Raw genomic sequence first — 21,851 nt, 5'->3', positions numbered from 1 at the left:
GCCGAAGTAAACGAGTGTGAATCAACCTATTCCAGATGGAGTACTGTAGGGAAAATAAATCGACCGGAAGTACGTAGACAGGCCAAGGCCAGGCTAATTCAGAAGTCCCTACCCAAATTAACTTTAAAAAAACATGCTAACCACCAATCTGCCAACTAATGGTCACAAACACAAGACAAATGGCCCATCTAACAGCAGTATATAGTCTGATATAGTATGCAGCATGTCATTGGGGTTATCAAGTGGGCACCCTTATTCACCAATGTTTTGTTAAGTTAGGCCCACAACACCTCATGAAGGCTTAACAGTGAAACCAGCGTCTTGGAGACACTCCCCTCCATGCTGCCACCATATTACCACATTGAAATATCCAATACCCAAAATACTCTTAACCAGCCTAAGCATGGTCTAGGTTGGTCCGTCCCGTTGATGTGGACTGAACCATAACCATAAAAACCCTAACCAACCACCATCAACCCAGGCACAGTCCGTCACAAACACAAAACAAATGAGCCAGTTACCTTAGTGTGGCAGATTGGGTTACACCTCCACAATCGTTTCTGTGCCATTTCCTCTGTGCGTGATTGGTGGAGCTACCATCACCCTAATTGCAGGGCGGACTCTTATTTGGATATTTAGCTTAGCGGATATCACCGGGAGGTACTTTCTCCTGTCTTTGTTTTGCTTCCGGGGTGCCCGTCGTTACTCGGTGGCGTGTGGTGGCAAGTTGGTTTGTGTAGCCACTTCTCCGACGAGTGTGTTTTAACTAAGTCAGTTTGAGTGGTCCATATTCACTGGCAAGGCTGTTGTAGCGAGCTCTGACGCTGGGTGCTCGGTGGGAATCAGCTGGAGCCGTAGCCAAGCCTCGCATAAGCTCACTTCATGACCTGCGGTCCCAGAGAGGGGATTCATCGCCACTTGTCGTGTGAAGTGGATTACAGTCAAGTGCCTTCACGCCTTGGAAAGGCTGCTGTTCTGTTGTGCTGTGGATTTGTGGATGACGTTTTCATACGGTCGGGATTGAACGGCGTGCCTAGTTTTGCTGGGAACTATTTGTAGTTTAACGCATGGGGCTACGCAGTGGTGTACTGCTCTCTCTCTATAGCTCTACCCGCATGCCTACGTTTGGTTGTTGTTTTCTTTGATTTGGCGGCTATACGGTGTGTTGTCCCGTCCTTTGCTTGAGTTGCATGTTTATTCTGTGTTTTCTTTGATTTGGCGCCTATCGCCGGCTATACCTGGTGTGTTGTCTTGTCTTTTGTTTAACCTGCATGTTTATTTTGTTTGTTGTTTTCTTTGATTTGGTGCATGCGGTTATGCAGTGCTGTACTGTTTCTCCCTATGCTTGACTCGCATGCTTTTCTAACTGTTGGCCTATTGGTATCTTTGAGGTGTGTGTGTGTGTGTGTGTGTGATTGTGATTGTGATTGTGATTGTGTGTTTGTGTATGCATACTGTGACCAGGGCAGCTTCACTGTCAGGATCAACCTCTGGGCCTTGGTGGACAGCCTGACTGCCTCCCCTGCCCCTGCCTGAGATAAGTAGCCTTGTTAGCCTAGTTTGATAAATAGGCTATTGGTGAATGAATGATCGCCATATAATTACTGTCAAGCCTTTTACCAACTCTTGTGTCTCTGTTCCTCCTCTCTCTCTCTCGCTCTCCCTCTTCCGGACAGGTGTGGTGGGTTACCCACAGGCGGCAGGCCAACCTTCAGGTGGCGGAGTTCCCCCTTCACTTTTCTCTGCTGTGTACAACGGGTGCCTATTCTGAATTGCAGTGTAATTGCAGTGTCATTATCCTTCACGTGTGGTGCGTGTCTTCTGGGTCCCTCCTTTTTCCCTTTTTTTTGGAAATCCTGCTCGCTGTGGTAAGCCCCTGCCCTGCTCCACTCCCTTTGATTACGGGTCACAGGTTAAGCTACGGCGTAACAGTGTGGTTGCCATCATTAACCATCCAGTAGATCTGACCCAGGCGTCTCCTGTAACCTGATGCATTGTTTTTATGGTTGAATCTGTGTTGTATGTATCAATAAATTATGTTAACTTAACTCTTGTCTCTGGCCTAAGAGTGTACGAATCTGTGTTGCCTTGTGGGTACTATAGGGAATATAGTGTAACTGGTCCTAGGGTGTAACCCCCTAGGTGGCGTAGTCGACTCCAAATTTCCTTGCCACGTCACATTTGGCGTAGTCGGCAGGATTCACTCCCTAAAGGCAGAGACTTGAGTTCTTTCATTTATTATTTTTTTTTGCTGATATATGGTTTGGTTTGCCGTAATCTTGTTTCTATTCTCACCCAGGTAACATTGAAACTCTGCGGTGAGTCTTAGTTATTTGTGGCAGCAACAGAACAGCAGCCTCAGTTTCAGGGGCCACAGAACTTCTTTAGGGTAAGGCCTATTTTGCGTAAGTGGCATCGTTCGCCTAGAATAGTACTGTTCTCCTAGTTAGCATGGAGGAAGAAATGCAACAGATGCGAGACTTAATTGCACAACTAAAAGCCGATAACGAGCGCCTTCGTCAAGAACGGCCTGCTCCTAATCCTGGCCCAGCACCCACGCCCGGGCCCGCACCTATGCCCCCTGCTGTCACTGAGCGGCTAGTAGTCATTCCTCGCGATCGAAAATGTCCCATGTTCAATGGGAAGACGGGCATTGATGTCACGGAGTGGAGAGAGGAGGTGCAGGCTTGCATGCGCGCTAGACATCTGTCGTCGGTTGATCAGGCCTTCTTTATTTTTGATCATCTAGAAGGAGAGGCGAAGGAAGAGATCAAGTATCGCTCTAGTGCCGAGCGAGTAGACCCTGTTAAGATCTTAGACATCCTAAGGGAGTTGTATGGCTGTAGTCAGTCCTATGTCACCCTTCAGCAAGCCTTTTTCTCTAGGCAGCAACAGGAAGGGGAGACATTGCAGGAGTTTTCCCTGGCCCTGTTGGCTTTGATGGAACAGGTCAAGCAGCGTGCCCCTAGTGGTGTGCCTAATGCTGATGTTCTCCTTCGAGACCAGTTCGTGGAGCATGTCTTGGACAGTGCTCTTCGTAGAGAACTGAAGCAGTTAATTCGTCGTCAGCCATTGGCTACTCTGCTGGACGTTCGTAGGGAAGCTATTAGATGGGAACAAGAGGGGTTTCCGGGTGGTGCTAGGGCACGTAGTTTCTCGCTCCCAGCGGCCTATGGCATCCAGTATGGTGTACTCGGTCACCCTCGCTCAGCCTCTCCAGTACCCCCACCTAGTGGCGAGTTGGGGGAGTTGAAAGAGCTATTGAAGCAACAGCAGGAGCAGCTTAATCAGCTCACTCAGACTGTGGCCTCCCTGCAGAACCCTCCCTTGCTTAGCAGGCCCCCACACCCAGGACCTTTGATATGTCGACGGTGCCAGCAGCCAGGCCATTTTGCTAGGGAATGTGATGGGGAACGAGTCCCCTATCGCCCTCGAGCTAGTTCCACCTCTGGTCCGCCTTCCAACCTATTAAGAGCATCCCACTCCTCCCATCAGTCGGGAAACTGAAGCCCACTGAGCTGCCGAGTCACGGCTCAGTTGGGGTACCTACTGGCTCACAGGGTAGGGAGATATCTAGGCTTATGTCTTCTTGTCCAAGCATCAATGTCTTGATGGGGGGAGTCACTGTTTCTTGTCTCTTGGATACTGGATCCATGGTATCCACGGTAACTGAGGACTTCTTCTTACGGCAGTTTGAACCATGGGGTCAGGAGCGGCTTCTGTCATGTCACTGGCTTCAGCTTAAGGCTGCAAATGGCCTGGCTATCCCTTACATTGGCTACTTGGAGTTGGATGTGGTCCTGTGTGGCAAGGTAATGCCTCGTTGTGGTGTCCTGGTAGTGAAAGATCCTCCGGGAGGCCCACCTGCTGTCCCTGGGGCCCTCGGCATGAATGTGATTAGCCGGTGCTACCACGAACTTTTTGGAGCACATGGCCCCTCGCTTTTTGACTCTCCCCCTGTGTCACAAGCTCCCGGTCCGGTCGTTGAGGCTTTACAGCGATGCCATTTGGCAGCAAGCCAGACCCCAAGAACTCGCATGGGTATTGCCCGGGTCAGAGGCCCACGGGCTGTGCGCATAGCCGGTGGTACCATGAAATTGGTTGCCAGTACCTGTCCGGAGCAGATCTCAGGTCAGACTGCACTCTTTGAGCCTCCTGACTCCGGTTTACCGGCAGGGCTCCTGGCTTCACCTTGTTTGGTCCAGGTCCTGAGAGGCACGACCTATGTCCCAATAGTCAACGTAGGGCTAACTGAAGTCCTTCTTTATCCTCGTGCTAGCCTGGGCTCTTTGAGTAGCGTAGAGGTCATCAGCTTGCCTACTGGCGTTTCAGAAGTCCGGTCCATTACTGCCACTCTGGCCTCACAAGAAGCAACAAGCCCTGTTTTGGATAGGATTGAATCTGTTGATCTGTCAGCCTTGTCTGAGCCAGAACAGACAGAGGCACGGAGGCTTTTGCATAAGTATAGCACTGTGTTTTCAGCTCATGACGGAGACTTGGGTTGTACCAATTTAATATCCCATGACATCCCACTGCTTGATGATGTACCCGTTCGGCAAAGGCATCGACGCATTCCCCCCTCAGATTACGAGGCGGTTAAGGCTCACATTAACCAGCTCCTTGAGTCGCAGGTAGTGAGGGAGAGTTGTAGCCCCTACGCGTCACCTATTGTTCTCGTTAAGAAAAAGGATGGGAGCCTACGCATGTGTGTTGACTACCGCCTCCTGAATAGTAAGACACGTAAGGACTCCTTTCCCTTACCCCGTATTGAAGAGAGCTTGGATGCGCTGGCAGGGGCCCAGTGGTTCTCTACGCTGGACCTTGCAAGCGGGTACAACCAAGTTCCAGTCGCGGAGACAGATAAACCTAAGACTGCATTCTGTACACCCTTCGGTTTATTTGAGTGGAATAGAATGCCATTTGGACTATGCAACGCTCCCAGCACATTCCAGCGGTTAATGCAGCGAATGTTTGGAGATCAACAATGCCAGTCCTTGCTGCTTTATTTGGATGACATTGTTGTTTTCTCTTCCTCTGTCACCCAGCATTTACAACGGCTAGAAGTTGTTCTTAGTCGGCTTCATAAAGAAGGCTTAAAGGCCAAATTGGAAAAGTGTGCGTTCTTCCGACAACAGGTTGGGTATCTTGGACACGTGATTTCCAACATGGGAGTTGCCACCGATCCAGGTAAAATTGAGGCGGTAGCCCAGTGGCAGCGGCCCCGCCACATTTCAGAACTACGCTCATTCCTTGGGTTTGCCAGTTATTACAGGCGTTTTGTAGCGGGTTTTGCAAAGCTCGCTAACCCCCTCCATAAGCTAGTGGCGGAGCTCTCGGGGGCGAAATCCAAGCGTGGATCTAGCCAAGGTCTTGAGGCTGCATGGACAGCTCAGTGTGAGGAGAGTTTTGAGGCCTTGAAGGCCAGGTTGGTGTCTGCACCAGTTCTAGCTTACGCTGATTTCTCTCTGCCTTTTGTTTTGGAGATTGACGCTAGTCACAGTGGTCTCGGAGCAGTTCTCTCCCAGGAACAACAGGGAGTTGTCCGGCCCGTAGCTTACGCCAGCCGGTGTCTTCGGCCCACTGAGCGCAATATGAACAACTACAGCTCCATGAAGTTGGAGTTCCTTGCGCTCAAGTGGGCCATGACCGAGAAATTTAGAGAGTACCTGCTGGGCCACAAGTGTGTTGTATTCACCGACAACAACCCCCTAAGCTACCTCCATTCGGCCAGGCTGGGTGCCACCGAACACCGATGGGCAGCTCAGCTTGCGGCTTTTGATTTTGAGATCAAGTACCGCTCTGGCCGTAGCAATAAAAACGCAGACGCTCTGTCCAGGCAGTATATGTCCAGTGCGAGCCTAGGTGAGTGCAGTCTCCCGGGAACATCGGTCCCGGCCTGCCTGCAGCAAACCTCAGTACCAAGCCCGGTGGTGTCAGCAACACAGTCAGTAATTTCGGTTCTCCCTGGTCACTCCCCCTCTGATATCCGCTCCATGCAGGAGGGTGATCCTGCCTTGAAAGAGGTATTGGAGTTCTGGAGGAGACAGGCCCCACCTACTCCTGAAGAGCGGCGACTAGTCACCAAGCCTGCTCTGGGGTTTTTGCGTTACTGGGATCGTTTAGTAGAATATGAGGGAGTATTACATCGTCGGGTTTTCCGTTCAGATGGGGGTGAGGAAAACTTACAGATCCTTCTCCCAGCAGTCCTCAGACCAGACACTTTGAAATTGCTGCATCAAGACCATGGCCACCAAGGTGCTGAACGCACAGCTGAACTCGTACGCCGCCGCTGTTATTGGCCCGGTCTGTTCTCAGATGTCAAGCAGTGGTGTCGAGAATGTGATCGGTGCCAAGTTGCAAAAGACTCTGGACAGGTCCCCCACAGCTTTATGGGCCACCTGTTGGCATCTAGGCCTAATGAGATTGTGGCCATCGATTTCACTTTGTTGGAGCCGGCCCAGAATGGGGTAGAAAATGTGCTGGTTCTGACCGACGTGTTTAGTAAATACACCGTGGCTATCCCTACACAGGACCAGCGAGCTACAACGGTTGCTCGAGTGCTCCTGAATGAATGGTTTTACCGCTTTGGTGTTCCGAGCCGTATCCACTCTGATCAGGGTAGGTGCTTTGAAAGTAACCTGATCCAGCAGCTCTGCTCCCTGTATGGTGTGGTGAAGTCTCGCACTACCCCATATCACCCAGCCGGTAATGGGCAGTGCGAGCGCTTTAATAGGACCTTACATAACCTTTTACGCACCTTGCCAGTAACAAGGAAGCGAGATTGGACTTGCTGCCTCCCGCAGATGGTTTATTGTTACAACACCACCCCTCACCAAACCACGGGAGAATCCCCTTTCTACCTAATGTTTGGCCGGGAACCCACACTCCCTATAGATTTTCTCTTGAGAAGGGTCCAGGACCCAGTGCCAGGAACGGTGCAGGACTGGGTGGTGGAGCACCAGAGACGGCTTCGGTTGGCTTTTAACGGGGCGCAAGAGCACTTGCTAGCCGCGGCTAATCGTCGCAAAGACCGGTATGACCAAAGGGTTCGTGAGGCCCCTCTACAGGTGGGCCAGTTAGTCTACCTTCGGAACCACAGTACTAGAGGTCGACATAAGATCCAGGACCTTTGGAGTACGGTAATTTATCAGGTGCTAAAAGCACCTTTGGGGCAGGGAATGGTGTACACGATTGCCCCGGTCAATGACTTGCAGAAGGCAAGGAATGTTCACCGTGATATGTTAAAGGCCCAAGTCACCCCCACCGTTGCGGCCCAGCCGCCGTTGGCTCCACCCCAGACAGCCTCACCCTTACCTGCTAGCGATCCTCCCAGGGAAGAGGACCTATGGCTGATAGTTTCACATGCCACGCCAGTCCCTTTGGGTGAACCAAGTTCTGCGGTTGCGGCAGAGCCCCTTGAGCCAACACCCCTAGAGGAGGGGCCGGCCTCTGAGGATAGCTCAGTCCAAGTTGGAAGCCCACCATCAGTGACCCTTGAGTCCCTGGCCGAAGCCCCTAGTTCTTTTCCAGCAGGCCTACGTCGGACTGTGCGTTCCACGGCCGGCCAGCACTCCAATATTTACCATCTGCCAAGGTAATAGAAGGCAGGTAACCTTACCACCGGGGCCCAGTATTAGCCAGTTTGCAACAGATGTTGCTTTTAATATCTACTGAAGCTCTGGCTCCCAGGTCGTCGTCGGGGCGACGACTCAAAAAGGGGGGGGTAGAATGTGGCAGATTGGGTTACACCTCCACAATCGTTTCTGTGCCATTTCCTCTGTGCGTGATTGGTGGAGCTACCATCACCCTAATTGCAGGGCGGACTCTTATTTGGATATTTAGCTTAGCGGATATCACCGGGAGGTACTTTCTCCTGTCTTTGTTTTGCTTCCGGGGTGCCCGTCGTTACTCGGTGGCGTGTGGTGGCAAGTTGGTTTGTGTAGCCACTTCTCCGACGAGTGTGTTTTAACTAAGTCAGTTTGAGTGGTCCATATTCACTGGCAAGGCTGTTGTAGCGAGCTCTGACGCTGGGTGCTCGGTGGGAATCAGCTGGAGCCGTAGCCAAGCCTCGCATAAGCTCACTTCATGACCTGCGGTCCCAGAGAGGGGATTCATCGCCACTTGTCGTGTGAAGTGGATTACAGTCAAGTGCCTTCACGCCTTGGAAAGGCTGCTGTTCTGTTGTGCTGTGGATTTGTGGATGACGTTTTCATACGGTCGGGATTGAACGGCGTGCCTAGTTTTGCTGGGAACTATTTGTAGTTTAACGCATGGGGCTACGCAGTGGTGTACTGCTCTCTCTCTCTATAGCTCTACCCGCATGCCTACGTTTGGTTGTTGTTTTCTTTGATTTGGCGGCTATACGGTGTGTTGTCCCGTCCTTTGCTTGAGTTGCATGTTTATTCTGTGTTTTCTTTGATTTGGCGCCTATCGCCGGCTATACCTGGTGTGTTGTCTTGTCTTTTGTTTAACCTGCATGTTTATTTTGTTTGTTGTTTTCTTTGATTTGGTGCATGCGGTTATGCAGTGCTGTACTGTTTCTCCCTATGCTTGACTCGCATGCTTTTCTAACTGTTGGCCTATTGGTATCTTTGAGGTGTGTGTGTGTGTGTGTGATTGTGATTGTGATTGTGATTGTGTGTTTGTGTATGCATACTGTGACCAGGGCAGCTTCACTGTCAGGATCAACCTCTGGGCCTTGGTGGACAGCCTGACTGCCTCCCCTGCCCCTGCCTGAGATAAGTAGCCTTGTTAGCCTAGTTTGATAAATAGGCTATTGGTGAATGAATGATCGCCATATAATTACTGTCAAGCCTTTTACCAACTCTTGTGTCTCTGTTCCTCCTCTCTCTCTCTCGCTCTCCCTCTTCCGGACAGGTGTGGTGGGTTACCCACAGGCGGCAGGCCAACCTTCAGGTGGCGGAGTTCCCCCTTCACTTTTCTCTGCTGTGTACAACGGGTGCCTATTCTGAATTGCAGTGTAATTGCAGTGTCATTATCCTTCACGTGTGGTGCGTGTCTTCTGGGTCCCTCCTTTTTCCCTTTTTTTTGGAAATCCTGCTCGCTGTGGTAAGCCCCTGCCCTGCTCCACTCCCTTTGATTACGGGTCACAGGTTAAGCTACGGCGTAACAGTGTGGTTGCCATCATTAACCATCCAGTAGATCTGACCCAGGCGTCTCCTGTAACCTGATGCATTGTTTTTATGGTTGAATCTGTGTTGTATGTATCAATAAATTATGTTAACTTAACTCTTGTCTCTGGCCTAAGAGTGTACGAATCTGTGTTGCCTTGTGGGTACTATAGGGAATATAGTGTAACTGGTCCTAGGGTGTAACCCCCTAGGTGGCGTAGTCGACTCCAAATTTCCTTGCCACGTCACATTAGCTTACGCCCCATGTCGCCACCATATTACCACAATAAAATATCCAAATACTCTTCACCAACCATGGTCTAGGTTGGTTAGGTTGGTCCGTCCCGTTGATGTGGACTGAACCATAACCCTAAAAACCCTAACCATATACTATATTTTAGTAATGTACTATATTTGAGCTCTCCTGGGCTTGAAGATTTGAAGGATTAACATGATCTGGTATGAGCCATTTCTAAGCCCTCTCACTTGAGAAACACATGAGCCCTAGCACTAGGTCTTGTGAAGCTGCATGTAAAAGTAGATCAATATGCCCCATACTAAATCATGTTAATCCTTTAAATCGTCAAGCCCATTATATGTGGAGAGCTCACATATTAGAACAACATATAACTAAAATATAGTAGCAACCGTTGTCCTGGATTTTGTCTGATTTAGAGGGAGAGCAGCTTCACAGAGAACTTCTGACGGCAAATTTGAGGAAAAGTTGGTAAACCACCCTTCTTACCTAATTTGAGGGTGCTGATTCTGAATATTTTGTTTACCAAGCTCAATTCTGACTTATAAGCAGCATTTTAACATAAAATAGCGATTATTTTTGCTTATTTTTTCCTAAATTGGGTTGATTTCAAAAGTAATCACTAAAACCAAATAAAGGTGTTCTCTAAATACATGTTTGAGCATTAAAGAAGCCATACTATAATTTATTAACTTATTTAATGGGAACATGATTACAGTTAACATGTAATAAACTCGGAAATTCTAATCAAAACACAACCATATTTTTATTGCTAACATAGTGAGTCACTCGTGGTGTTTAATGCATTTCATCACAATAGCAAATTGCACAGATAACCTTCAACTCAGAATATATCCTACAGTACATATGAACTTAGATAGCGGGAATAAGCCTAATGCAGAACTGCATCTACTGTCAGAAACAACCGACAAGTAAAAAACATTTTACTTCTAGTAACACTGGATTTGGTATGTGTGCTTGTCCTCCATACTAGAGCTTGATAATGTGCTGTTCTAATATGCCATTGAGCCGCATCACTTGTTGGTGGTAGAGCCTCCGATTCTCAACATCTAGAAAACAGAGTGGCTCTGTCATAGTGTTGTCACGATACCAGAATTATGACTTCGATATAATACCTGCCATAAATATCTTGATACTCGATACTGAAACAATATCCAAATCCTAAAATATCTGGAAAAGAAAGGACGCAGGCCTTCTCCACGTGTATTGAGTCATTTGTGTTGAATTTGGTGCACTTTTGGTTATTTCTGGGTTTTAAACTTCTAAACTTCCTACATAATTATTATTTTTGTAGTCAGTAAAATAGTAGTTTTGTGTGATTAAGTCCTTTATTGTTTGTTATAGCTCATTTATATTGTGTGATGTTTTGGCAATAAATTACCTTTAAATAGCCAAAGTAGGCTAGATCAAGGTCAGTGTTCAAATTACTGTATGCAAATCACTTAATGCTATGCACAAGACCCTAATCTTTAGGCCATCTGATGTAGGATACCCTAGGGCTTCCTGTGTTTATGGGATTTCTTTGACAGTTGCAAAGGCAAAAAAGTGAAGATAGTCTTCTTTGCTCTCAGTGTTATTTAATAAGTACGTTTCAGCCACTCTTTGGGTCTTAATCAGATAGGCCTACACCATTATTACATTACATTACATTACATTACATTACATTTGGCTGACAATTCTCTCAACAATTTTAGGACAATTTAAAAACGGCAGAGTACAGTAAGAATACTGTAAGTGCATCAGTGAGTGCTGTTTTTAAACAGTTGAGTGTCAGTTCAAGAAGGGTGGTAAGTGCTAGGATCAGCAAGACTTGTTGTAAGTGGTGTTATGAAAGCAGATATTCTCTAAAGAGCTGGGTCTTCAGCAGTTTTTTGAAAATGGAGAGGGATGACCCTGCCCTTGTAGGAACTGGCAGTGTGTTCCACCAACGAGGAACAACAGATGAGAAAAGTTTGGATTGGCCTGAGCGTATCTGTTGCAATATCTGTGTGCATTTCTACATTAGGTCTATTTCTTTGATAGTCAACATCATTTGCTACCACATAACAAATACCAAATAACAACACAAAAGTTTCTTACAAACTTTCCTGCATACTTCTTAAATGTGCTGCAGTCAGATGGGTGTCCTAAAGACATAACTGGATCTTGAGCATCTGTTACCAGTGTTGAATGAGCAGTTTTTGCAGTGATCACTACTGGACATTCCACATTGCTAGACAGCACTTGAGTGAGGATAGACTTATTTCCACTTCACAAATAACCATTGCTATCTGCAATAGCTATAGTACAGGGACATTAATCAGTTCATAGCTGAGGATTTGTCCTATAGGTCCACTTCCCTTTCAGCATCATATGCGGTAATGATGCACTGGAGAATGTTTCTTTTTGTAGCACTATAAAGGATATCTTGTCTATAATTTTTATAATAATGCAATCTCCATAGCACTCTTCAGCAACCCTCAAACATGCACACACTTCACTTTTTTTTGCATTGCTGAAATTTGAATGATAGGAAAGAGCACCAGTGAAATGTTTTAACTAGGCAAGCACAGTCGCCTTTACAGTAAAAAAAAATACAGTGTAAATCCTCTGTAAAGACTGACAACTGTACTTACTGTAAGTAATTTTTACAGAAAAATGAGCAGTCACCTACTATTCTATCAATTTATTATCAAGGAATCTATTTGGCTTCTAAACGTCATACTGCATTTTAGCTATTATTTCAATTTATATTTTAATTTTAGCTTATTTTCATTTGCTACTTGAGGGTCATTGGGGTAATTCCTGTCCTGTCCCACAACATATATGATACATAAAGAGTATATTAATGCCTTATTTTTTGCAATTCCTATGATATCTGATGGCAAAACCAAAAAGTATGTGAATTATGCTAATTAGCAAGCTTAAAACTCAAAATTGAGCTTGGTAAACAAAATATTTGAATTCAGCACCCTCAAATTGTGTGAAATAGCCCCTTTACTGACTTTTCCTCAAATTTGCCAACAGGACTTTTTATGAACATTTGTTAGCTATCTGCTCTCCCTCTAATTTGACACGACAGACAAACAGACAGACGTTGCTGTCATAGATAGATGTGCTGTGCGCTTTACACAATAGGTGGCGGTAGGCTAGTGTTCTCCTGAAGCCGTAGTGGGGGAAATGTAGAGGAAGTCGAGGTCCTACACTGACGACATCAAGAGGCGACGAAGGCAATGGATGATGGTTTGTCTTGGTGGTTCATTCCCTTGTAGTTACCCAGTAATCATTTAGCCAAAATAAGTGATAGTACTTACCAAGATCTTTATTGTTGTAAACGTCAGCATCGTTGGTAAGTGTTCTATACTTTCAGACAGATACCAAACACCCCAAATGTTTAATTTCGCTCTTTTAAGTCATCGAAATAGCAGCTGTAGCATTAGCTGGTTTTCCGCTCTAAAGTCATGTGTCTCATTATTTGACGAAGTTATCCAAAGTTAATCTATACATGGTTAATAATGCGGCGATTAATCTATAAATGCTTTATAATGCGGAGATTTTATTTTTCTAGGAATTACTTTTTGCACAATGGCGCTGAAGTCGGGGGAAGAGCGCCTGAAGGAGATGGAGGCGGAAATGGCGCTGTGAGTGGTTAAAAATCTTACTAACTTTTGCCTAATCTGCCAGTTTGTAGTGGCTAGTAACCCGGCTTTGTGTTTCATTGCTTGTTGCTGCGTCATCTGACGATATGCTGCATGATGATGCAGAAAGACGAAACATAAAATTACACTGAATGATAATGACGGTGTTCCAATTCGCATACTCATGCACTTAAAATAATATGAGTGTATTGCAAGTGCATTGCACAGCCAATGTCTATGGATGGACTTAATCTCCTCATGAAAATCTAATCTGAATTGAATTGAAGAATATAATTTACTTTGGATTGGACAATGCAGCATTCCTGTAAAAAACATTGAAATTGTCAAGCAATTACAAATAGACACGTGTCAAAGTTCACGTGCAGACAAATAGCCCTCTTGGATAACCCCAACTATGCACTTCCATCTCTGTCTTATCGCAACATAATGTGTGTGTTCTGGTGTGACTGTGGTGTGGCAGGTTCGAACAGGAGGTATTGGGAGGCCCAGTTGCTGTGACTGCTGGAGCTCCTACGGTAGTTGAGATGCCTGTCGCCCTTGCTGTACCAGCTATGCCAATGATCAGACCTATCATTGGTACCAACACCTACCAACGGGTAAGCACTCAAAAAGGTGCCAGGTACAGACAGGTGTTGGATCCCCTACCCCTAACCCGAAACGGTTTAAAGGCAGTCAGCGGTCGTATGTGATTTCAAGGCTATAACATTTTTGTCACATTCAGCAATCATCTCCTTGAGACAGCTAGCTGCCTAATCTAGTAGTACACTGTAAAAACGGTCTCTGTAAGCAGCCCAGGCTCCAAAAACTTGAAAAAAGAAAAGTAAAGGAGGCAAAATAAAAACAAAATCCTGCATGAATTTTCTCTTGGAATACTGAAAAGGGGTGAGCTACCTGTGCGGCTGCTAATGACACAAACATAAACAAACACATACACAAACACATATAAACAAACAGAAGTCACAGACACGACTTCCTAGTCAATTATTGACTGCCTTTAAGGCATGATTGAAGCAAATACATTCCTATGATTGTTAGTGAAGTTTTGAGAACTGCAAAGTAAGGCTGGGTGATATTACCTAAAATTAATGTCATAATACTTTCATTGTGATGATGGATTCATGATCCTTTCTGTCAATTTGTCAAATTCAAAGTTATTGCCTAAATGTTTGTCTTTGGGTTAATGCCTGTCTGTGGCATATATTGTATTATATGAGAATACTGAGAATCGTCATGTTCATTTCTTGTGTGAGTGTGTGTGTTCAAAACTATGAAAAGAGAGGATCAAACATGACCACTTATAAATTGACCTACATCATTTTGATATATTAATATTTTCTATTATGGTAAGAAGTATCAGTAGTCAGTGAATTGCCGAGCTCTGCTAGCCTGGAAGCCAGCCAAACTTAGAAGAAAACGGAGGTTTTATCACTGAAAACTAGTTCTGAAAACTCCGGTCAAAGTGGATATGTGGGAACACTGGTTTCACTTTTGCATGTAATCAAGGGAAAACACGTTTTTGCATTGTGACCTATTTTATATAGTCTATGATTGTGACCTGTTGTTCCCTCGTTTGTTTAAAAATCTCTGATTGGCCACCTGTTTACTCGAGTTTGCTACATCCTTCCCCAGCTGTTTTTAGCATCGGTGTGAACAGAATTATTTTTAAAAACAAAGAAGGGGAAACAATTTTTCAGAATAGCCTACCCTGCTACGTGTTTCGTGGTCTTAGATTTTGCTATGGGGTGTTGTACAAAATCAAAGGCGGACAGAGTACACAGCTTTATTACTAGTAAAAGTACAGTTACCCTTTGCTCAATTTTACTCAAGTACAAGTAAAAGTACAACAGTGAGATGCCTACTTAAGTAAAAGTACTGAAGTACTTGTTTTTAAAAGTACTTGAGTATCAAGAGTACAAGAGTAGCCTACATTTTCAAAATATTGCATTACTACTGCCACAGTGCTTACATTTATGTACATAAACGTCCTACATGGAGTTATGAAAAATGGAGTAAAATCAAGTCATTTTCATCTTTTTACCATGTTGCCAGGGATGGGCAGTATTTCTAATACATGTATTTAAAATACGTATTTCAAATACAAAATACTATTTTGTCATTGAAACACTTGAAGCGAAAACTATCATTAACTTGTTCAGAAAGTTGAAATAGTCTGGCGAGGTGGGGCCACAGGTTGGCACATTCCCGGGATGGACCTGCTGCGTCTTCATCCATTGTTTCGTCCATGGTTTCGTCTCTTATCTAAATCTGACCATGGAGTTGACTTTGGCGGAAAGCTGAAGGTGATTGCTGATAGGCTGTCCCAATCAGTGGCGCCTGCACAATCCAATCACGTTTGAGAGGGAAACAACAAATTGAGGGTTTCTGAGAATTTTCTTTTTTTTTAGAAGAAGAAGAAGTAACTGGTACTCACGGTTATGGATAGAAATGTAGTGGAGTAAAAGAGTACAATATTTGCCTGTCAAATGTACTTGAGTAAAGTCATGAGTACTCCCCAAAAATGATACTCGAGTAAAGTACAGATCCCTCAAAGTTGTACTCAAAGTACTGTACTCAAGTAAATGTACTCTGTTACTGTCCGGCTCTGTACAAAATATTGATAGCGCAATAACTTTAAAAACCGACCAGGAAACAATGTTAAGGCATTAATTGAGAAGAAGGATGGTTCGGGTGTTCGGCTATTTCATTGCTCTAATTGGTTAGGGCTATCCAATTGAGTGCAGATGCATTTCTCCCCTTGTATCGTTGAAGCACATCCCATAATCACGTCCCAATGTAGCAGTATCAGACTCAAATTCTGACTGAATTCTGAATTTGGAAACAAATTGACATAAAGTGTTGACAATCCTTCTGTTTTTAAATGTTGTCTTGTTTAGGTACAGCAGAGCTTGGAGGCACGGGCGGCCACTTTAGTTGGACCTCCCCCTACCTTTGTTGGTCCAGGTAACTCCACCATTTCTCACCCTTGAATGAATGACACACCACTGAAATGTTAGTTATGCACTGAAGACTGAGGAAGAACGACAGGGCTTAAAAGGTTATATTAAGGGTTGGGTATACTTCTGTGCACCCTAGGCATACTCAATTTTCTGGTCATGAAATACCCTGTTTTTTGCATGTGAATTTAGTTTTCCAGATGCTACTAGAGGGAGTTTGAATTGTCTCCTTATATAGTTTGAATATACTCCTTGATAAGCAGTTTTATTGATGTAAGATTAAGGGTGTTTTCACACTTGCTCCCTTTCAGCCTTCTAAACAAACTCGATCAATGACTCTTGATTGATTTTTTTCACTCATTGTGCATATGTAAACACTTTAAACAAACTCAGACTCCTCTAAATGGAAATGTGCCGAGACCACCTCACTAGATAGTCTCTGCACGGTTTGCTTTGAAGTGAACACAAAGCGCCCCAGGTTCACTTTCACGTTTGCATGGTAGCCTATTTTATCCTCCTTGGCTTGCCATTGCCTAAAGAGAAGGCATGTTGTTTACTATACAAAACTATTATCATTAGGCCTATAACCAACATGATAGTCATGAATATCTTTTCTTCCAAGCTATTGATCACTGACAATGTAGAAATCAGCAAACTTTGGATTACATTGCTCACTATCTCTCATGATCTGTATCTTTTATCTCTCTGTCAAACTCTTCTTGTATGTGGCAAACATACAAGGGAAGCCGTAGCACAGTTAACAGGCTGCTGTTCAGTTGTAATTTTGTAATTGAGCTATGAACTACAGGTTGTTGGACATAGCAACAGAAACCAGTTGGGACGGGCTTTACACTCAACACTTAACTGACGTGCTGACTGACAGAAAATCTGACTGAAAATCTGAGTTGTGCAAACATGTTTCAGTGGTAGTATAGTTGAAGTATCTTTATTTGTCTTGTAGGAAATTTGTCCTTTGCATTTTACCCATTTACCCATATTACTTCAGCTTTACTAGACTTAGGTTCATTGTCTTTGCCTCCACTTCCGCAGTGCCTCCAGTCAGACCTCCCCCTATGATGAGGCCTACTTTTGTACCACACATCCTGCAGAGACCAGGTAACAGTGGTGCTGGTTTGAGGAGCACCTGCGCATGCTTTATTCATGTTTTTTATTATTTCATGTTTTTTTTTTTTTGTAAGCAGTTTTCGCCAGTGAATGTGCAAATACCCCAAACTGTATTTCAGGTCACAGAATGCCAATGATGCGTGGACCCCCACCTCAGGGAATGATGGCTCCGCCGCTGCCCCGGCCCCCTCCCCCTCCCCCCATGATGCTGGCCCCTCCCATGGCTGGCCCCCCTCAGCACTCCATGGGGCCCATGGGGCCAATGCGGCCCCCAATGGAACCCATGAACTCCATGACCTCAATGCCTCCTGTAAGTATCAGCTAGAAGTCTTATATCTAGACAGATTCTAATGTTTTGGGTTGGGAATACAGTGGATGTACAGGATGCTGAAGCCTAGTTTATGCTTGTGTCCACTCCATGCAGTAGCTAGACCGTTGCCTCTATGCCGCCATGAACCTTTTTCAGTTCTGCATCGCCTGTGTCTGCGTAGCTCCCCACCAAAACGTTTTTTCTTGTTTTTTTTCTTGCTTAGAAAAGGCAAGAAATCAAGTTATCAAGGAAGACACAGTGTATTCCAATAACATAGTTGGTGTGCTAGGGCACCTGTATGTGCAGCTTCAACTTTAAATGAATCAGCTTAATGATTTTACCATCCCAAATGAACAGCATTTTGACTCTGAAATGGCACAGGGAAGACCTGGTCTTCTTCCCCAGCAGGTTGGGGGAATGGCTCCCATGGTGTCCCCACCTCCACGGCCAGTGACTCAGCCGCCACCCAAAGCAACCCCCAGCGTAATCCAGGCCGCACCCACAGTCTATTCCGCGCCTCCCACATCTAAGCGGCAGGACCTCCGAGCACAACGGCAGGCACGCATGGTGAGTAGCGACACCATCCCACCCACCCACGCTCAACACCCTTGCTCTGCTTTGATTGACGGTCGGTCATTGATTGATATTCTTGTGAAAGCAAAGCAATCACCAAAAGAGCATATTAAAAAAACAGTAGCTGAAACCATTCAAATAGATAACCATTCTCTCTCTTTCTCTCTCTCTCTCTCTCTCTCTCTCTCTCTCTCTCTCTCTCTCTCTCTCTCTCTCTCTCTCTCTCTCTCTCTCTCTCTCCCAGGAGGAGCTGGCTGCGTCGGTAGCGGAGCAGCAGGCGGCGGCGGTGGCGGCGGGGCTGCTGGAGGCTAAGAAGGAGGCGGCGGCGGCAGCAGCAGCAGCAGCAGCAGCAGCAGCGGCGGCATCCGCCACAGACGACAGCGTGATCGGGCCGAGCATGCCAGAGCCAGAACCGCTCCAGACAGAGGTACGAGGTGTTTCCCAGGTCCCTCTCCTCTCAGACCCCCTTCTGTGTGTCCGTCCAATTGCTCTATTTCGCTCTGACTGCAACCCTATTGCAGTCTTTGACTGATATTTCAGTGGCTCATGGACCAGATTTTCTGAACTGCATTCCATTCCACAGGGTTCCATAGCCCTCCTCTCTCTACTGTTTATGCTCTCTCTATTTAGTAAGGGATAACGGCCGCCGAGGTGTCCTGTTATACGGAATTAATGGACGAGGACGAGGGGCAAAGAACTCCCTGACGCGCAGTGGAGGGGAGTTGCCTCCACCCGAGTCCATTAATTCTGTATAACTGGACACACCTCAAAGGCCGATATCCCGCTTATCACCCGGTTGCCACTGTAAAGCAAAGGAAACACGCGGTTCCGTTTAAAAATAAGCTCACTAGTTCAGCTTGTTGTACAACTTTCGTTGGCCCTATAACAGGGATAGAATGGACAGTTAGCTTGTTTACAGTTGATTCCATTGTTGCGAAGCCTGCCTCCAGGCTCAACCGTCGTCCTACTATCGTTGTTATAGTTACCATTCATAAGCATTGATATGGAACGGGGATTAAACTTTTTTTACCAGATCTACTTCATAGGTGTCCCGTTATTCAGAATTAAAAGCCACCCCGCCAGCCAATCAGAAAAGAGTATTTCTTCTCTCTGGGTGATAAATGATGGTATGGTCTCAATCTTATTTTGTAGTTGAAATGAGGACTGGCCTACACTTGTACTGCCCCCTCCCCCTTAAAAATGATCTATAAACGCATGTCAAAATGCTTTGTTGGTGCTTTGTTTGCCTGTTTACATTGCACCCCCAAATGGACCTGTTCAGTGACTGGGTTTGTTGTGTATTCAGCCAGCAGAAGGGAATGCGGAGGAGAAGAAGAAAGGAAAACAGGAGAAGGTGAAGAAATGTATTCGAACAGCAGCAGGCACCTCCTGGGAAGATCAGAGTCTACTAGAATGGGAATCAGGTACTCCATTTGCACTGAATATTCAGTTAGGGTTAGGGTTAGGGTTAGGGTTAGGGTTAGTTGTTGTAGTAGTTATTGTTAATTAAGGTCTCCTCTCAAAAGGAATATTTATAGTTGCCTTAGGTCTCCTCTGTGTTGTAGCTGTATTCTTCATTTTGTAAGTCGCTTTGGATGAAAGCATCTGCTAAATTAACAAACTTAAATATAAAGTGTTGTACACAATGCTAATGGTATAAAACAGCCGGCAGAGCATTAGTTTCTGACCGCACCACTGCAAAAGTCAGAGGCAGTCAATCGTAATTTGAAGTGTACGATTGCCTCACTCGCCATTTCCCATCATCTGCCAGTTTTGACCTCCTCCCTGACCCTGCTTTCAGATGACTTCCGGATCTTTTGTGGTGACCTTGGTAACGAGGTGAACGATGACATCCTGGCACGAGCCTTCAGCCGCTACCCGTCTTTCCTGAAGGCGAAAGTGGTGCGGGACAAACGCACGGGCAAAACAAAGGGCTACGGCTTCGTCAGCTTCAAAGACCCCAACGACTATGTGCGCGCTATGAGGGAGATGAATGGTGAGGATGTCCGCCTTTTGATGTCTATAAGAACACAGAAGCATGTCTGCTGTGTATAATAGTCCTATCTGATAGAAAGTGGCTTGTGCAGCGCTGGTTGTCGCCACTGGCAAACTTAGGCCTATGAAAGTCTAATGGACTGCCCAGTGTGTTTAAAAGTGACTGCTTGGAACACTTGCTGATGTGCTTCCCAAAGTTATATATAATAATATAAGTGTATGTTATTCCAGACGTTTTGGGTGAGCTATGCCAATGAGAGATGAAGCTTTTATTTTAAGGTGTAATTGTTACATGCTACAATGCTATTGCTGGAGCATCAAAAGCAGTGCAGTAGTAGGCTGTAAATACAGGTAGATGACCGTAACCAGCTTTGTCTAAACAACTTTCGAAGGCCTCAGGTGTATGTTCAGGAGTAGCATTAGAACAGCAACCCCAAATTGTTGCCCTCTTTACAAGACAGAAGGGCAGTCTCCTTAAAATTCTTTAAAATCTTTTGTATTTTAGGATGCAATTATTTTTACTGGCTTTCTTCTTTTCATCAAAGTATTGTTGCATGATGTCAATGTCATTGTATTGCTTTTTTGTTTGTTTCAAAGGAAAGTATGTAGGTAGCAGGCCGATCAAGCTACGCAAGAGCATGTGGAAAGACAGAAACATGGAAGTGGTGCGGAAAAAACAGAAGGAGAAGAAAAAACTTGGACTCAGATGAAGACATTACATCTTATTTGTATGGGAGTGTGTGTGTTTGTTGTTGTGCGCGCGTGTGAGTGTGTGTGTGTGTGTGTTCAGTTGTGTATACAGGACATCACCTAAGCCCACAAAGAGGATCCATGCGTGGCAAGAACCCTTCTCCACATGGACAGTAGTGTGTGTTGGAACACCTCTGCTCTTCCAAGCAGCATGATGGATTAGAAATGTAGTGCTGTCTGGAAGACCTGACTCTGTATGGGCCATGTCCTTTCCCCCCCCCCCCCCCCCCCCTTTTTTTTTTTAAAATGACCCTGGTCTGTGAATTGCATAATCTAGAATGCTCTCATTGTTAGTATAGAATTGTTTTTGTTTTGGAATTAGATTGTTCTAGATTGGCAGCTTACTTTCTGTCTTAGTACTGATGGGTGTTCTGATACTGATCAGGTTTTTAATGTCATCTCAAGAAGCTATGTGAAATCAGTTGTTGAGAAAGGGTTAATGTGAGTTTGTTCTGTACAGGGGGTATTCAAATGGCATGGTTTAGTGACACCTGGGTAAGTTAACTCTAAGTAAGTGATAAACCACCTACAACAAGAGCCCTATGGCATTGTTTTGTGTAATGTTAGAACCATCCAACCATCCAACATTTCAAATAAAACCCTGAAATGGCTTTACCTGGGCATGTCTTTTGATGATTAGCAGTTTTGGTAGTATTGGTTTAGGAAATCACCACTAGGTGGTGCAGGTGGCCTATTGCGTTCAGAGCCATTGTGTCCTTCAAGAGACCTGCAGGCCGACTTCAGCCAGCAGTGTATGTAGGCCTTTTTGATTGGGAGCTGTTATGTCTGGTTTATGGGCCTGTATCTTTGAGATATCACTAGCTATTTCACTTATGAATGTGTTCTACATTACATAACGAGTAAAACAGTTGTCTAATTGACAGCTGTGATGTTGTGTTTGAGAAGACATTCCTCAGATTAGAATATTCTCATTTCCTTGTTTCCGTGGAAATACGCACATCCCCGTCAACCCGGTCTGACATGCATTCTGCACAATAACTTCTTCTTTTGTCTGATAAAACTCCCACTTCTTTAAATGAGTCCCCATGTGTAACCCACTTGGACATAGGACATGCAGAGACGAGGCACGGGTACGTT

The 21,851-nt window shown here is 45.3% G+C and overlaps 3 protein-coding genes across 6 annotated transcripts in view; all 3 read left to right on the top strand.

Annotated features, from left to right (window-relative positions):
* Positions 1 to 535: 535 nt before the first annotated feature.
* LOC143119316 (uncharacterized) lies at positions 536 to 9,249 on the top strand. 3 transcript variants are annotated; one of them, XR_012986267.1, is made up of 4 exons: positions 536 to 1,013; positions 1,465 to 1,868; positions 2,300 to 2,318; positions 8,666 to 9,249. XR_012986267.1 is itself a non-coding variant. In XM_076280743.1 (3 exons), exon 3 carries the CDS (start codon positions 2,452 to 2,454, stop codon positions 3,505 to 3,507), a length of 1,056 nt encoding a protein of 351 aa, XP_076136858.1. In that variant the 5' UTR covers positions 536 to 1,013; positions 1,465 to 1,868; positions 2,300 to 2,451; the 3' UTR covers positions 3,508 to 3,867. The 3 variants fall into 3 exon arrangements, 1 of the variants encoding a protein (XP_076136858.1); XR_012986268.1 differs by lacking the exon at positions 2,300 to 2,318; XM_076280743.1 differs by lacking the exon at positions 8,666 to 9,249 and having other exon boundaries at positions 2,300 to 3,867.
* Positions 9,250 to 12,602: 3,353 nt separating this feature from the next.
* rbm42 (RNA binding motif protein 42) lies at positions 12,603 to 21,364 on the top strand. The gene is made up of 11 exons (XM_076280742.1): positions 12,603 to 12,736; positions 12,956 to 13,028; positions 13,507 to 13,642; positions 15,941 to 16,007; positions 17,051 to 17,116; positions 17,245 to 17,435; positions 17,817 to 18,002; positions 18,253 to 18,435; positions 19,315 to 19,432; positions 19,810 to 20,004; positions 20,601 to 21,364. Exons 2-11 carry the CDS (start codon positions 12,973 to 12,975, stop codon positions 20,711 to 20,713), a joined length of 1,311 nt encoding a protein of 436 aa, XP_076136857.1. The 5' UTR covers positions 12,603 to 12,736; positions 12,956 to 12,972; the 3' UTR covers positions 20,714 to 21,364.
* An 86-nt stretch (positions 21,365 to 21,450) lies between these two features.
* Positions 21,451 to 21,851, top strand: part of arhgap33 (Rho GTPase activating protein 33) — a 53,731-nt gene continuing 53,330 nt past the window's right edge. Inside the window, exon 1 of one of the 2 annotated variants that reach the window (XM_076280737.1) lies at positions 21,451 to 21,844. In XM_076280737.1, coding sequence (XP_076136852.1) covers positions 21,800 to 21,844 — 45 coding nt within the window. In that variant the 5' untranslated portion in view covers positions 21,451 to 21,799. The remainder of the gene's footprint in view (positions 21,845 to 21,851) is intronic. The other variant, XM_076280735.1, reaches the window with a different exon arrangement.

The sequence above is a fragment of the Alosa pseudoharengus genome, unplaced genomic scaffold (genome assembly GCF_046254945.1).
Source record: "Alosa pseudoharengus isolate Yale_2024_CS ecotype anadromous, Long Island Sound unplaced genomic scaffold, YU_APseudo_1.1 YU_APseudo_1.1_scf_12, whole genome shotgun sequence".
Classification (NCBI taxonomy): domain Eukaryota; kingdom Metazoa; phylum Chordata; class Actinopteri; order Clupeiformes; family Clupeidae; genus Alosa; species Alosa pseudoharengus.
This window is presented reverse-complemented; position numbering and strand designations above follow the sequence as displayed.

Excerpts from the sequence above, each read along its gene's own strand:
- LOC143119316 (XM_076280743.1), top strand. The coding sequence starts at position 2,452 with ATGGAGGAAGAAATGCAACAGATGCGAGACTTAATTGCACAACTAAAA.
- rbm42 (XM_076280742.1), top strand. The coding sequence starts at position 12,973 with ATGGCGCTGAAGTCGGGGGAAGAGCGCCTGAAGGAGATGGAGGCGGAA. Across the intron at positions 13,643-15,940 it reads GTACCAACACCTACCAACGG|GTACAGCAGAGCTTGGAGGC; the intron begins GTAAGCACTCAA and ends TGTCTTGTTTAG. Across the intron at positions 18,003-18,252 it reads CACAACGGCAGGCACGCATG|GAGGAGCTGGCTGCGTCGGT; the intron begins GTGAGTAGCGAC and ends TCTCTCTCCCAG.